Below are 15,956 nucleotides of genomic sequence, written 5' to 3'. Positions count from 1 at the left end.
CAGATGGGCTGAATGAATGAGTGAAATTTTTTTAAGTCTAGTGTAAGTAGAATGCCCAAAACTGTATGGCAGCTCTTCAAGGACAAAGGCCCCATAGTTCAGGCACTGCTGGGGGTCTGGGAACCCTATTCACCGTATGGGGCAAAGCCAGCTCCCAGAATCCCTGCCACACCTCAGCATCCCCACCCCAAGGATGGGGATGGTTGGAGTTGACATCTGGAAGAGAGAGCAAACATGGTAATGGGGGAGAAGCTGGCATGATGGGTGTGCTCCCACCTCCCCCAGACCGCACCCCACCATGGACACTGGCAACCCAGTTCACACGCCCTCTCTTGCAGTCACTGTACACCTGTGTACACAGTACACCTGGAGACACCCAGTGAGGCCCCCAGCAGCGGTAAGACCACCAGTTGCAGACACTGATCTGAGCTCGAAGAGCACCTCTGACCCACGGCTGTGCTCCCACTTGACGGTCTATTTCCAGCTGCTAATTAGATTGCACAGCCTGCCAGGGTTGGAAATGGACCTGTCATTCCAAATTCCCTCGACTCGCATCTCTAAATTTAGCGGGTTATTTGGTCAAAGTAGCTTCAGACTCCCTCCCTGCCTATGAGTACAAGCATCTCAAATAATTGTAAGCGTCGGACCGTTTCCAAGGTGAGCTAATGAGAAGCTATCTGCTAATAGCAGGGGCATGATGGGCGAGGATGGAGCACACGGCTGTGGATTGGGTGGAAAGGAAGAAATAATTGGATTATTCATACCGGCCAGTCAAAATAGCCTTTTATCCCTTTTATGTTCTTCTCGAAGGAAGCTACAATCTCTGGAAACACAAATACGTGTTCTGTGGGGAGAAACAGAACTGAGAGAGTGTGGGGTTAAAAGGGGGAGGGGGTGTGACTGGAATTGTCAGTCCTGGCACAGGCAGTCTGCACTGGGAACCAGCCCACAGTTAGGCGTGAATAATGACTCTGTTCAGGTCCGACTTTATTGCTTTTGGCCAAAGGCCTTTTGCAGAAATAACTTTGTAACTTGCTGCCAGGGAAGCTTTTGTCCTCATCGAAGACAAAAGAACAAAGAACAGAAGTGGGAATGTCTGTATCTGATTCCCATTTCCCCTAAACACCGCTACCTGGCAGGCGTGAGCTGGGGGAAGGCGGTCCAGCCTCACCTATGCCAGGCTGCCACTCCACTCCTTCCTCCTGCCATACTGATCTCTATACTGTCCTTCAAGCAGACCAAGCTCACTCCCACCACAGGGCCTTTGCACTGCTTTTTCCTTTGCTTAGAAAGCATTTCACCCACAACTGACTTCTCACCCCCCTTTCGTTGTCAGCTCAAACATCACCTCCTCCTAGAGGCCTCCCCCAATTTACTCTCTCCTGTGACTTGATAATTTTCTCTCAAAGCTCATAAGAAAATCTGAAATTCATCTTCATTTATTCATTATCTGTCTTCCCCACCAGAATGTCAGCTCCTTGAGGACAGAGGCCTGGTCTGCCTTATGTCCACTGCTGTTAGCCAGCATCCCTCCCAGCACCTGGCACAGAGTAGGTGCTCGGAAAAGATCAGGTGGCTTTGAAGGGTTACAAATAGTCTCCCAGCCCAACTCCTGCTCAGTATTTAAAATGTCTTAATGTTTCACTTTGGAAACCGTGTCTCCAGTGAGGTCCAGTCCCCACCCTCCCCTGTTCCCCTAAATCCAGCCACATCACCCGTTTAATTCTCCTGCCTGGACCTGTGTGCATTTGAGTTGGTCTCCCCACTTTAGACAAAGGCCACTGCAGACAGGTGTCTCCCTCCAAAGGTAACCAACATCAGGCTTCTTGTGAACCCAGGCCTTGGGCCGGCCCTCTGGGCTCCAGGGACCCAGGCCATGGTCTGGATCAAAGGGCGGCCCTCTTTCTGGGGGTCCTTGTCTGGGCCGTAAGTGACTACGAATCTCAGTGAGCAGGCCATTCCCTTTTCTTCTCTTCCAAGCCCTCTAACATCAAGGAGGGAGTCCCATCAGCCCTTCCTGCCCGGTCTTCAGGAGGCCTGCTCCCCTTGTAAGAAAAAGCTCAGTGCCCTTGGCAAGCAAGAATTGAACCACAAGGTCATTGCCTGTAACAGGTAGAGACCAGGGATACCGCTAAACACCCTACGATGCCCAGGGTGACCCACACAGAAAGCAGTGACCTGGCCCCAATGTCACTAGTGCCAAGTGGAGAGACCCTGGTTTAGGGCGCTTGATGCTCATTCCCCATCTCTTTTGTTGATAAATTTACTGAAAGAAGAAAGGCAGTGAATGAAAGCTAAACCTGGCACCAATGAGAAGCAGGTGACAAGCCGAGCTTCCGAGCTCCTGACATACGATGGAGTGCCCAGGCAAGGCTCTGTCCTGCCACCCCTCTCAGGGCAGACCACTGGCTCCCACAGCAGAAGCCCCTGCCGCTGGGCACGTCCTGGGAGCTGCCTGTGAAGTGGCTGCTGTTGGGAAACGCCGCATTGCCTAGGCCAGTGATGGCGAACCTTTTGAGCTCGGCGTGTCAGCATTTTGAAAAACCCTAACTTAACTCTGGTGCCATGTCACATATAGAAATTTTTTGATATTTGCAACCATAGTAAAACAAAGACTTATATTTTCGATATTTATTTCATATACTTAAATGCCATTTAACAAAGAAAAATCAACCAAAAAAATGAGTTCGCGTGTCACCTCTGACACGCGTGTCATAGGTTCGCCATCACTGGCCTAGGCCGAGCTCTAGCAGGTTGGGAGCTGTTTGCACCTCTCCCGCCCAGCCAGCCTGTTACTGTCCCTCCCAACCCGGAGCCCTGGCCTGGCACCCCACCAGCGTAAGTCTCCCACCACAGGCAAGCCAGCGGCCACCCCATGAGACGGGACGTCAGCTTCTCCTCCTGGGTGGCTTCCCTGTCCGGGGTGGCCCTGAGCTCACAGGGACAAAGGGCAGAGCCCGAGAGCGTCATTTCTCACATCGGCGGGGAAGGCCTGGGGAAGTGAGGGCCACTTCCCCAAATCGGTTCCCACTTCGGTTTGGCTTTCAGTGGCTTCCTTTCTACCGAAGAACAAGGCAGAGGGAAGCTGGAGGTTTTGTTTTTGTTTTGTTTTTGTTTTGTTTTCTAAGTGCGAAGAGAGAAATGTTCTCAGTGCAGATATGATGAGGAAATTCCGTGCTTTGAAGTCAAGAGGGGAGATGGTTGCTGTGGCTTTCTACGTCCAGGGCAAGCCTTTCTGTTTGCCTCTCTGGTCCCTTCAGAACCTCCTGCCAGCCACCATGGATGTAACCTCTTCGGGTCGTATGAGGAGGAGCGGGGTCGGGACAGCCTTCAGGTCACCCCAGCCACAGGAGCTTGGCAGATGCAGACAGACTGAACCTGACGCACGTGGAGTTTCACTTCCTAGCAGGGGTGAGGTGCAGGGGAGTGGCCCACAGGCTCTCACCCCCTGCCGCGCCCAGGCCTCTGTGACTTGGCCACGTCTGCTGTGTGTTCCACGATGGCCATAGGATACCCCACCTCCTCACTTTCAGTGCCTATTGCATGTTCCTCAGACACCCAGGCGCATTCCTCTCTCAGGACATTTGCACCTGCTTTTCCCTGTGCCTGGAACGCTGTTTCCCTCAATGTCTGCAAGGCACATTCCTTCACCTCCTTCGGGACTCTGCACAATGTAGTCTTTGAGAGGCCTTTGCTGGTCCCCATCCCCCGACCCCCATATAAAATTGCAGCCTTCCCCCCACAAAATAGAAACCTGAACAGAAGGTGCATCGAGGAATTGCGAGCTGTGAGGAGTGCTCTCAAGAGAATAAACCTGGGTCGAGGCTGGGAGTGACAGAGGGAGGCCTGCTTCCGGAAGGGGACCCAGGGAAGGCGCTCTCTCCACCTGTCCGACTCACCCATCCCAAACGTGCAGGCCACGCCCAGGGAATAGCCTGTTTTTCTTGATGAGGAAACTGAGGCTGGATCAGGACCAGAAGTCATGACTCCCACGCCCATGTTCCTTCCACTTCTCTGCGCTGCTTTTATCAGTTAACAAATAAGAATGAGGGAAGTTTGCCTGTGATAAGCCCTAGAATTGGGCACAGGCCTTCGGCTCAAACGCCGTGTTGTCAGATGTCTCTGTACAGAGGCAGAAGGTGGCTGGGACGCCACCTGAGTCAACACTCTGCCTCCAGCTCGCTCTGCCATCTGGGCTCATTCGGTTGCAAGTGACAGAGAGAGCTGCTCACAGTGACCTAAGGAAAGAGAATTTGACTCATGTCCCCAAAGAGTCATAGTGTTGAGAAAGTTGACCTATAAACAAAGAAAACTAGTTGGACATAGAAGAATCTATTGGTGCAAACACACGAACAAAGAACCCAGAGGTAAATCCTCCTCGGGCTTAGCTGGATCTAGTGTTTTCAAGACCCAGGTACATTCCATTCCACAGCTCCGTATTTCCTGTGGGTGGGCTTCTCTCGGACTCCACGTGAGTTATGATGCAGTCAGAGTCTTCCCTCACCTGATGTTGAAAAGACGTAGAATAAATTAGCCAGTTGGAAAGAGTAGGCCAAAGTGCTTAGATTAATCAGATTGGCCAATCACTGAGGTAGAGAGATTGGAAGGCCCTGATTGGCTCATGGGTCCCATGGTCTAGTCTTAGAGCTTTGTAGCTGGGACCTAATTTAAACCTTAGGGACCATGGATCCTAGACAGAAAAAAAATCCCAAATAAAAACTGGGCACTGTTACAGAAAGTAGAGTGGGAAAATGCTAGGTGGCCCAAAGCCAGCATTTATGGAGTGCTTGCTGTATACAGCTCTGTTGCGAAGGCTTCAAAGTATTAAGCAATTTCATCCTCACAGCTCTACCAGTGCTGTTATTGGGGCCACTTTACAGGTGGAGATACTGAGGCCACAAGAGGTTAAATTACCTGCCCAACATCTAGTAAGCAGTGAAGTAACAATTCAAACTCAGGCAGCCTGGCTCCAGCTGCCCCCCCGCACCCCCCCCCCCCCCCCGACCCCTTCTCTGCGCCTGTCAGCTCCATGAGAAGAGTTGTGTCCGTTTTTTCCCACTGGTCATGAAACATAGCACATAGCAGATGCTCAGACGTTTGAGCATGTGAATTTTATGGCCTCTCAAACACCCGCTCACTTGACATGCAAAACCTTGTGATGCTCAACTTCCCAAGACTTTGAATATCTTGTTTCTAAACTTTCTTTGAGCTCTGACTGTATTACATATAGAAAATTCATGGCCCCGGCCTGACTGTTCACCTGTGGTTTGCCGTTACTTCAGTCCTGTTTTCTGACCCTCCTCACCTTTAGCTGGAGTCTGTCGACCCCAGGTTTTGATATATGGACTCCTTAGACTCTCACCTCCATGAGGGCAGGGACCTCCCCTATCCCCACCCCCCCCTGGCTGTTTGAAGCACCAAGAACTGTGCCTGGCACACAGTAGGCGTTTGAGACTTTCTTGTTGCATGAATTGTTATGTGGACTAATGGGTTCTTAAGCTCCTCTCTTTATGCCCTAGTTTCCTTTCCAGATCCTGAGCCCTTGTCTTAAAATCTGATCTTATTCTCCTCCCTCTGAAGGACCCTTTTCTTGCCCCTCTGTCTTGCTCTTGAGAGCTGGCTTGGTTCTCTGCTCCAGCTGCAATCCCAAGAGCAGGCACGAAGAGCCACCAGATGCCCGGGACCTGGGCAAGGGAGACAGGGAGTTGGTGGCCTATGGGTTACAGGAGCTCCCGTCCTTCCTGTGACAGCCCTGGAGAGGAGGAGAGAAGGCTGAAAAAACCTATGGCCAGGAAGAAGGGGAGACACCAGGGAGTGTAAGGTTTAACAGATGTGTGTGTGTCATCCCCTGTCTAGACAACTTCTGGGCTGGAGATTCAGGACCACACATTTCCACCCCTCCCACTGCCTGCTATTTACTGGAGCTGTTTCCCCTCCCTGAGGCACACTGTACTCCACCCACTTCTTCAGGGTCTACCCAAATCCTGTAGGTTCCTCAGACCTCTGTTCCTCTTAGACTTCTCAAACTTGACTCTGTAAAGATTCCTCCTGGCAGCCCTCCCTGACTTCCCCCAGGTCAGCAGTTTCCCCCTTCTTCTTCCTGTTTGTGCAGCACACTTAACCTCAGCCTCTTGTATCACTCATCACTTTTCAAGTGAGCGCAGGAGTCAAGAGATGGTTCTGGGGTCAGAAGGTCTGGGTGCAGATCTCAGCTGTGCTGTCTGCTTGCTGTGTCAGTGCTGCAGGAAATGGGTGGTGCCCTCCACCTACAGTGTGAGCAGAGTGTAAGAAAATGAGTCACACAGACCTCTGGGGCTGGGACGGCAGCGGGTATGTGCTGGAACCTGGAGAGGGCCGCCCACTGGAGCTGCGGCCCTCAGTAAAGCAATGGCAGCATGTGGTCATTTCCCAGGAAGGTGCCAAGGAGGGCATCTGGGAAGTACCCAGCCCCTCTCTCTTCCCTTTCTCCATACCAGGAGCCAGAGAATATGGAGCCCATTAATGTGGTCCATCCAAGTGAACCTCCCAAGGCACAAGGAAGGGAGGAGAGAGGACGGTGAGGGTGGGTCAAGGGATGGTATTCAGCATCAAGTGGTGGTGCTGTGGTGGCAGGAACCACAGCACCAGGTGCTAGACCCATGGCTTCAGCCACCAAGATTCTTGACTTCTGGCTAGGAAAGAATTCAGAGCCAAGACTCAAACTAGAAGAGAACATTCTCTCTCTCTCTCTCTCTCTCTCTCTCTCTCTCTCTATATATATATATATATATATATATATATATATATCCTATCTAATAAAAGAGAAACATGGTAATTATTGTACAACCACTACCCTTCCCATTGGCTAATCAGGGCAATATGCAAATTAACTGCCAGCCAAGATGGCGGCTGGCAGCCAGGTAGCTTGAAACTAACATGAGGCTTGCTTGCTTCAGTGACGGAGGAAACCAACGTTCCCCGCCTGCTGCTGCAGGCCTCTGAGCCTGCAGTTTGAAACATTGTAACAAATATAGAAGCTAAACAAAACCCCAGAAACCTGCTTTCAGCGAGCCGGGATCTCAGAGCTGGAGTTATACATTGTTTCGATTATAGAACGCAAACAAACCAGATACCTGCTTTCAGCAGCAGAGGCCTCAGAGCTGGAGCCAGAGCTAAAGCTGGCCCAGAATAAAAAAAGAAAGAAAAAGAAAAAAAGGAGCAGTTGGGAGCTTCAGTCACCCGCCAGCCTGAAAACAGCCCTCAGCCCCTCACCCAGACTGGCCAGGCACCCCAGTGGGGACCCCCACCCTGAAGGGTGTGTGACCAGCTGCAAACAGCCATCATCCCCTCACCCAGGCTGGCCAGGCACCCCAGTGGGGACCCCCACCCTGATCCAGGACACCCTTCAGGGCAAACCAGCCAGCCCTACCCATGCACCAGGCCTCTATCCTATATAGTAAAAGGGTAATGTGCCTCTCAGCACCGGGATCAGGGGAGCCGAGAGGCCTCCCGGCACCGGGATCAGCGTGACGGGGCAGCGCCCAAACCCCCTGATCACCCTGCGGCTCTGTGTGTGACAGAGGGCGGGACCACAACCTCCCTATCCACCCTGCTCTGTTCGTGACAGGGGAAGGTGCCCCAACCTCCTGATCAACCCTGCTCTGTGCCTCCTGATCAGCCCTGCTCTGTGACGGGGGGAGCTCCCCAACCCCCTGATCACCCTGCGGCTCTGTGTGTGACAGGGTGCGGCGCCCCAACCCCCTGATTGGCCCTGCTCTGTGTGTGACAGGATAGAGCCATAACCTCCCCATCGGCCCTGCCCTGAGTGTGACAGTGGCAGCGCCCCAACCCCCTGATCGGCCCTGCTCTGTGGGTGATAGAGGGCGGCGCCCCAACCCCCTGATCCTCCCTGCTCTGTGTGTGACAGGGGGCAGTGCCCCAACTCCCCTATCGGCCCTACTCTGTGAGTGACAGGGGGGAGCTCCTCAACCCCCTGATGGGCCCTGCTCTGTGCGTGATAGGGGGGGAGCTCCCCAACCCCCTGATCGACCCTGCTCTGTGCATGACAGAGGGTGGCGCCGCAACCTCCCCATCGACCCTGCCTTGAGTGTGACAGGGGGCGGTGCCCCAACCCCCCAATTGGCCCTACCCTGAGCGTGACTGAGGGTGGCATCGCAACCTCCCAATCGGCCCTGCTCTGAGCCCGACCAGGGGCTGCACCAAGGGATTGGGCCTGCCCTCTGCCACCTGGGAGCAGGCCTAAGCCAGCAGGGCGTTATCTCCCGAGGGGTCCCAGACTGCAAGAGGGCACAGGCCAGACTGCGGGACCCCCCCTTCCCCCCGAGTGCACAAATTTTTGTGCACCGGGCCTCTAGTATATATATAAAAGCCTAAGCGACCGTTATGACTGGCTGACCGGCTGGTAGCTGTGATGTGCACTGACCACCAGGGGGCAGATGCTCAATGCAGGAGCTGTCCCCTGGTGGTCAGTGCGCTCCCACAGCCAACCTCCTGCAGCTGGCCAACCTCCCGAGGTCCCTCCCCTCCAGCCAGCCTGCCCCGATCAGCCCCGATCGCCAGCCAGGCCAAAGGACCCCACCCGTGCACGAATTCGTGCACCAGGCCTCTAGTTTATTTATAAAATCACAGAGGTGGAAGAAGTAATTCGGAGAAAAAATGAGCTTAGAAAATAAGTTATAGAGGCTAAAGAAGGGCCCTTGGAGCTTAGAAGTGAGGAAGACCAAGGTGACACGCTTGGGGGGGTGGGAGGGGTAGAGAGGGCTAGAGGGAAGAGAAAGGTTTTTCGCTATCCCAGGAGGGAGGGCGAGCTGGGTCTTCCCTTCTAAGGGTTTTAAGGGCGGAGATTTTACGGGAGGTCCCAGGGGAAGATCTCAATAGAATATTCAGCAGCTTTCCAGGTGTGTCCTCTTACAGGTCTCCACTGATGGATTGGTTGGCGCCAGGGCAGGGGGGTCATTAAGCATGCAGCTGGTCCTGAGGTCAGCCATGGGGTCACTGTCTGGTTTTGTTGCTTATCTGGGCCTGCAGCTGAAATACAACTGAGGCCTAAATGTCATCTCTAGGGAGGAAGGTCAGGGGATCCAAACCTCATGACCAATCATATCATATACTAGGGGAGGAAAGGTCACCCTGGGGGCAAGTTTCCACCCTACAGTTGATTGTCCATTGCTAGACACCCAGGGCTTTCCGGCCTGGTGACCGTCTGTGTCTGGCCCATCGTCCTTGCTCTGCTGGTGTCTGTCTAACTGCCTACCACAGTGTGACCTTGGGCCAGTTCTTGGACCTCTCCATGCTCAGCTGGCGCATCTGCTACTCATAATGTTGTTGTAAGGGCGACATGAGTTAGCACAGGAAAAGTGCTGAAAATAGGGCAGAGCCCAAGATAAACACACCATAAATTTTAGTTTTTCTTCATCATTATATTGGGGAGTTTATTGTGTAAGTCTGGATGCTTCCTTTTGCAGATGACAGCCCCAACTCAGACAAGCTTAAGCAACAAGGGGCACTTGTTTCAGCCTGTGACTGACTACTTGGTTCAGCTTAGTGTCACCAGCATCCCCTCTCAGGCTCCAGTTGGTACCCAGGCTGGGCTCACCCCCTTGCCAGCACCCAGCAGCCCACTCTATATAATTTCTTCCCTCCCTCTGGTTGACCACGCCTCAGTCAATGTCTGTCTCTGGGCCAATCACTGGAGCGAGAGAGGTGGGATATGCTGATTGGCTTCACCAGGGTCACATGTTCCACCCTATATTCAGACTGTACGTGTGATCAGCATAAGGGAGCGGCAGTGCCCCCAATCACAACTGGAGTACTATACCCAGGAGGGAGAAAATGTTTGCTGAGTCAGTAAATATCTTGAGTATCTGCTGTCTTAAGCACTGTTTTAGGTGTTGGTGATTCAGGAAGCAGATGTGAACAAAGCTGACAAAAATCTGTGCCCTTAGGAAGCTAATGTTTTAGTCCAGGAAACCCACAAAGAAATAAAATATCTAGTCAGAAGTTGTTAATGCTCCTAGGGAGGGAAGAGATTTAAATTTTCTCCTCAAGGAGGTGAGGAAGGGGCCGTGAAGACATCTGGGTGACGGCTCTAGGCAGTGCCGGGAGCAGCACGTGCAAAGGCCCTGGGGTGGCCTGTTTTGAGGAATGTCACGGAGGCCGTGTGTGGCTAGTGCTGAGTGGGCAAGGGGGAAAGTAAAAGGTGATTATATCAGAGAGGGGATAGAGCCAACTGTGTCTAATCTTGTAAGCCTTTTGGAGGGTTTGAGGGGTTTATTCTGCACGAAATGGGAGCCCTTGAAAGGTTTGCAGGGGAGGAAAATGGCCTCTTTTAACAGGTTCCTTCTGGCTGCTTGATGGAAGGAGGTGAGGGTGGAAGCAGGGAAACCAGTTAGGAGGCTGTTATAATCCAGGCAGGATTATCCTACCACCTAGCACTGTGCCTCACACATATTTGGCCCTAAACAAACATTTGTAAAGTAAAGGAAGGAAGACATAAGTGCCCGGGCTCTGGACCACCTAGGAGGGTCTCCCAGTCTGCAGCCGAGGCTCCGGCACACAGGGCATCTCTGCACACCTCACACTTTCCTTTCTTCCCACCTCCCTGTGAGTTCTCCTGTCTGATCAATGCCTTGTCCTGCCTCTGGCCACTTCCTCTCCCACCCCCCTCAGCTGCCTGGTCATTTCCAACCTCCTCTTGACTTCTCTGGTTGGATTCAGGGATCCTCAGAGGAAAACAGCTATCTGATTCTTCCTGGACAGGCCTGGGGAGGTCCCGGGTGTTCCCCAAAGTTGTGGTATGCAGGGCTGGGGGTTGTCGGTCACCCTCAGACCTGCTCCTCTCTGCAGAAGGGCCGATAGACCCAGACGCGGGGTGATGTTTCCGAACGCTTGGGACATTAGGCGTTTCCGGAGATGCCATCCTGGTCAGGGAAGGTCTGTGAGAAAACACCGGGTGAAGGGAAGGGGCTGGAGGGACCCTGCCTGCCACAAGCTGGTGGGATGAGAGGGGGTGTCCGTGAGACGGACAGAACACGGTCATCTGTACAGGATTCTCCAGATCCTTTCTCGGTTCAGCGACTTCAGATCTTTTACCAAGAGGTAGAAAAATGGAGGCAGAACCCCTTGTGTCATTTTTCATTGATTCCTTCGGCATCTGGAGAGAGACGGGCACAAGGCCAGGGGAAGTCGGAGCCGGGGAATTCATCAAAATCGGCCCATTGATGACTTGCTCTGATGAAATAATTAGCTCCTGTTCTCTGGTTGCAGAGCTTTGACTTCCATCCAGAGCGGAGCATTCTGACGGGTGGGCTGTCGCTGCCCAGAAAGGGGAGCAGGGGTTGCTAAGGAGACAACACAGGTGCCCTGCACACATTCCCAGCTCCACCCACCATCTGGCCCAGGGCTCCCAATACAGGCTGCAGCTCCCAGCCCCCGGGGACCTCACATCACAGGCCCAGGGCCAAAAAGGCCCTCGGGGGCACCTGGTGGCCACCTACTCCGTCATTGAGCAAATATGAAAATGGAGGCTAGGAGACTGAGGAACTTGCCCAGAGATCTACTTCAAGGAGGTTCTGGTTGAGCAGGCTGATTCCCACCACCTACTGAGCATGTGATCCTGGGCAAGTGTGTTACTTCGGGGCCTCAGCTTCCGCGTTCATAACATTAACATGGGTGTGAGATCAGTGGGTGGATGTGCAGATGAAACGAGTTGAAGCATTGCCAACTGCCAATAAGCATCTGCTGTTACTGCTTCTGGTATAAGAGAGTTGCTGTCTGTAGGGCATCCCGGGGCAATTCTCTCGATACTTGATCCCTCGAAGTCAACCTGAAGGAGCATGAATGTGCACTTTAATGGGTGTGCAAAGCACAAAGCATCCTGGTGTGTTTTCCAAGGGGCACATGGACTCATAAACTGCATGATTTGAGGACCCCAGGTCTGGGATAATTCAGGGACTCGTTAGATGGCTAGAGCTTGCCTCCTTTCCACCCTTCCCAAGCCTCCCGTTACCTCCAGGAGAGATGGTGCTAATATGCTTTGACGCCTTTAACACCGGCTAATCTCCCTTAAATAGAGGGGGCAGGGTCAAGAACAGGCGAGACAGGGCTGGCCTTGGAGCCTTCAACATGAGCTCGATGCTGTGAGGCCGAGTTAACACTGAGTCTGTTTTCTTGGACTTTGTTTGCGTGGTTCCCTGCCACAGAGAAGGTTTGCTGATTTTCCCATTTATCCTTGGATACAACGTTTTCTTTTTCAGAATCATGTACTTATGATTTTATTTTCAAATGCGGTCCTTTAAAGAAGCGCATGAAGCAAATAATGGAAGGACTGTGCAGGAAAGGCAGACATCGGGGTTGTGGCTTTGGAGTGGAAGAAGCTGGGATACGTGAGGTTAATGGTGAAGGGCCCACGCTGAGCAGGGAGAGCAGAGGCCAGACCCTGTCTCTGTCACTTTCTCTCGGGATCATCATAGGACCGTTAGGCCTCACCAGTTCTCAGCTGTAAAATGGGGATAATACTAGCCTAGTGCCTGTGTGAGGCAGTAGGTGTGGGGATTGACCAAGATGCCGTGAACAGAGTGCCTGACGCAAGACCCAGCTGCAGTGATAGTAATAACCTAATAACAGGTCACACTGTCAGCGACGTGTTCCGGTTAATACCATGTGCCAGGCACTGCTGGTCTCAGCACTCTATTAACTCGTTAATCCCTTTCACCCATTTTATAGATGAGGAAACTGAGACACAGGTGTTTTTAAGTTACTTGCCCAGGGTAACCCAGCAAGTAACTCCAAAGTCCACATCTTAGCCGGCACCCGACGTGGCACCAAGCAGGTGCCCAGTGCACGGCGGATGCAAGGGCTCTGGCTGCCGAGAGATGTGTGTTTTGCAGATTCTAGGGATGAAGATGGAAGTCGGTGCTTGTCCTCCAGTCCCATGAAACTCACGGTTCTCAGTCAGCTGCCCTGATAATGTGATGTCCTGTCGGAGGCCCCTGAGGCGGGGAGCCCTGAGTGGAGCCTGCCCCTGCTCCCCTAGGAAGACGGGATTGAAGGCACTGCTCTCAGAGGCAGGCTAAGGAGCCGGGGATAGGGAGCAGACAAGGAATGGTGCAGCTCTCGGGAACTAGCAAGAGAGGGGAGCCATGACCGCCCCAGGCTCAGAGGGCAAGAGGGGGGACAGACACCCAGAACTGGGGGAAAGCTGGAGCTGGGAGGGGCCCCGGCTGGAACTGGAAAACCACAGGGCTGGGAGCCACTTGCTGCTGCAGAGGAGAGTAGGGATGCTGATGCCCACTCCTCCCGCCCTGCAGCCTCCCAGCAGGGCTTCCACTGGCGGAACCAGCAGGAAGCCAGAGATGCAGTCTGCAGCATTCTGCTTCCTGGGGCACCGAGCAGGATGGAGAATGGATCAGGGGACAAAAATCAGCCACCCCTCGACCCTTCCTGGGGTCTTTTCAACCACAGAGTAGCCAACTCCTCCTTGGTGGCCAGGAAGGGTGATGGGGAAGGCATTGCTGACAGAGGCCTCCGAGCCACTGAGCCTCGGGACCCAGGTTATTGTGCAGCCCTGCCGAGCCCAGCAGAGCTCAGAGGACCGGAACAAAACCTCCGCCCCTTTATTTATTTGAATATGTATTTGGCGCCTGCTATGTGCCAAGCACAGTCCCAGGTGCTGGGGACAAAGCTGTGATTAACACGGGCCCACGTCCTGTCCTCGGGGAGCTGACCCTTCAGTGGAGGGGGGCGGGGACTGGGCAATAAATACAACAATTGCCGGTTATAGGAGGGATTTAGGGAAATAAAACAGGTTATACAATACAGAGAATGCCTCGGGTGGGGGCAGGCACCACTTTTGATAGGTGGTCAGTGCAGCCTCTCCAAGAAGGTGACATTTGTGCCAAGACTCGTCAGAGGGGAATGAGCCCATCATACAAAATCTGGGGAAAGACTCTTCCAGGTTTAAGGAGGAGCAAGTGCAAAGGCCCTGGGGCAGGAACAAGCTTGACTTGTCCAAGCAGCAGAAAGAAGCCAGTGGGGCAGGAGAGCAACTGAGATGAAGGGGGAAAGGTGGGCAGGGGCTGGATCACATGGGCCCTGGTGGCCCTGGTGGGGAGTTTGCATTTTATTGCCTGAGCCCTGAGAAGCCAGGGGAGGGTCTAAGCAAGTAAGTGACGGGATCAAGGGTGAGATGAGTGCCTTGCGCTTGTACAACCTGGAGTGAGTGCCTCACTGAGCGGTATGACCTGATTTCAGTTTTCGGAAATTCACACTGGCCGCCCTGGGGATAAAGGAAGGGGGCCAAGGGTGGGGACAGGGAGGAGACCCCGCAAGAGGCTTTTGTAGCCCCAAGGAGAAATGAAGGCAGCATTCCGCTCTGCAGAAACTGGGGCCCTTGCCGAGCTCCCGGAGCCTTGGGGTGGGGTTCCCCGTGGTCCTTCAAGGTCACAAGGAGGGTGACTCAGCCTGACTCCATCAAGCTTGGTTTCCTCTCAACACGTCTGCTCGCGCGCTCTCTCTCTCTCTCTCTCTCTCTCTCCCCCTCTCTCATGCGTGCCTTAAATAAATGAGACCAAAAGTCTCTATCTGGACAGGACTTGAAGGCTCATTTCCTCAAGAAATAGAAAAATGACCACAGAGACCTGCCTGCGCCAAGCTCACCCCCCCTCCACCCGTGCCCCAGCTTTGCGTGTGACCTGATCTGGGGTGTGGTGGGATGGGGGGGCGGGGGTGACTGAGGTCACAGTGGAATGTGACAGCTCTTCTGTCATTTTGTTTATTCGACCTAAAACTAATAGGAATAACTTGCCCAGCTCTGGGTGTTGGCAGGGAGCCTTCACACACGTCCCGACTGCATCAGGTTCTAATAACAGCCGTGTCTCCCCGTGCTCCCCACTGGCTTACTGACGGGGAAACGGAGCTGGTGAGCGATGAATCGGGGCTGAAGCATGGGGAGTCATCCACCCAGAGTGGATGGGCGCCATTCCCGCCCTGCTCTCCCGGCCCCGCCCTGAGCCACAGGCTGCAGCCCCCTCCCGTCTGCCCACTGAGAAGAGATGGCCAGAAAAGGCTGCTCCCCCAAAGTGGGCTGCTTCCCTTCCTTTCTCTGGGGGTGCTTTGTCTGTGGAAGTGGTTGTGTGGTTCAGTGACCGGCTGACCATCTGATTTGGGGCTTGAGCTGCCACCAGCACATCCAGCCGCCCGCGGGTCCAGGGGACAGTTCTGGCTGCAGAAGTGGTCACTGGAGGCTTCCTTCCCGCGCCCGCCCCCCCCCCCCCCCCCCCCGCAGCCTGTTGCTGAGCAAATTGCAAATAACTTTTCACTTGAGCCGTGTTAGATGTTTGCTCGGCTAGAGCCGCCCTGATCAGATAAACTGTCCTTGTCCGTGCCAGAGGCCATCGTGCGCCTCATTATGCAAGTCTGAGCGGTCACGGCCGTACAGAAAGGTTGACCTGATTCTCTTCTGCTCCTTTAGATCCGTGAGCAGAGAGGGAAGAGGGCAAAGGAACAAGTCCACCAGGCGCAGCTCCAGACTCCTGCCTCCTGCAAGAAGCGACAGATCAACAGAAACATAAAATGGCCCGCCCCGGCCTCCTGCTGTGCCTGCTCTCTGTCCTCCCTCTGCTGGGTGGGAGCTCCTCCTTCCTGTCGCACCACCGCCTGAAAGGCAGGTTCCAGAGGGACCGCAGAAACATCCGCCCCAACATCATCCTGGTGCTCACAGATGACCAGGACGTCGAGCTCGGTAAGCACCCGGCCGGCAGGTGGCACCTACCCGGGCCCTCAGGGCCACCTGCTGGGGCGAAGGCTCCCGACGCAGGTGCTCATGTCAAGCTGTAGAGTCACTTCTAGTGGATTTAACCAAGTCACAGGGGCAGCCCACAGCTGTGGACTCTCAAGGTGAGGGGTCTCCAGCCTTTTCCTAATGCAAAACCCTTCCTGGATTTCTCCAAACCCTTCTG

At 53.8% G+C, this 15,956-nt stretch overlaps 1 protein-coding gene across 4 annotated transcripts in view; it reads left to right on the top strand.

Annotated features, from left to right (window-relative positions):
• Positions 1 to 15,956, top strand: part of SULF2 (sulfatase 2) — a 96,934-nt gene that overhangs the window by 9,302 nt on the left and 71,676 nt on the right. For all 4 annotated transcript variants that reach the window (XM_036321487.1, XM_036321488.1, XM_036321485.1 and 1 more), the window contains one exon: positions 15,470 to 15,739. In XM_036321487.1, the coding sequence (XP_036177380.1) occupies positions 15,571 to 15,739 (169 nt within the window). In that variant the 5' untranslated portion in view covers positions 15,470 to 15,570. The remainder of the gene's footprint in view (positions 1 to 15,469; positions 15,740 to 15,956) is intronic.

Source organism: Myotis myotis, unplaced genomic scaffold (genome assembly GCF_014108235.1).
Source record: "Myotis myotis isolate mMyoMyo1 unplaced genomic scaffold, mMyoMyo1.p scaffold_m19_p_9, whole genome shotgun sequence".
Taxonomy (NCBI): Eukaryota; Metazoa; Chordata; class Mammalia; order Chiroptera; family Vespertilionidae; genus Myotis; species Myotis myotis.
The sequence above is the reverse complement of the archived record's forward strand: the minus strand, read 5'-3'. Positions and strand labels throughout refer to the sequence as shown.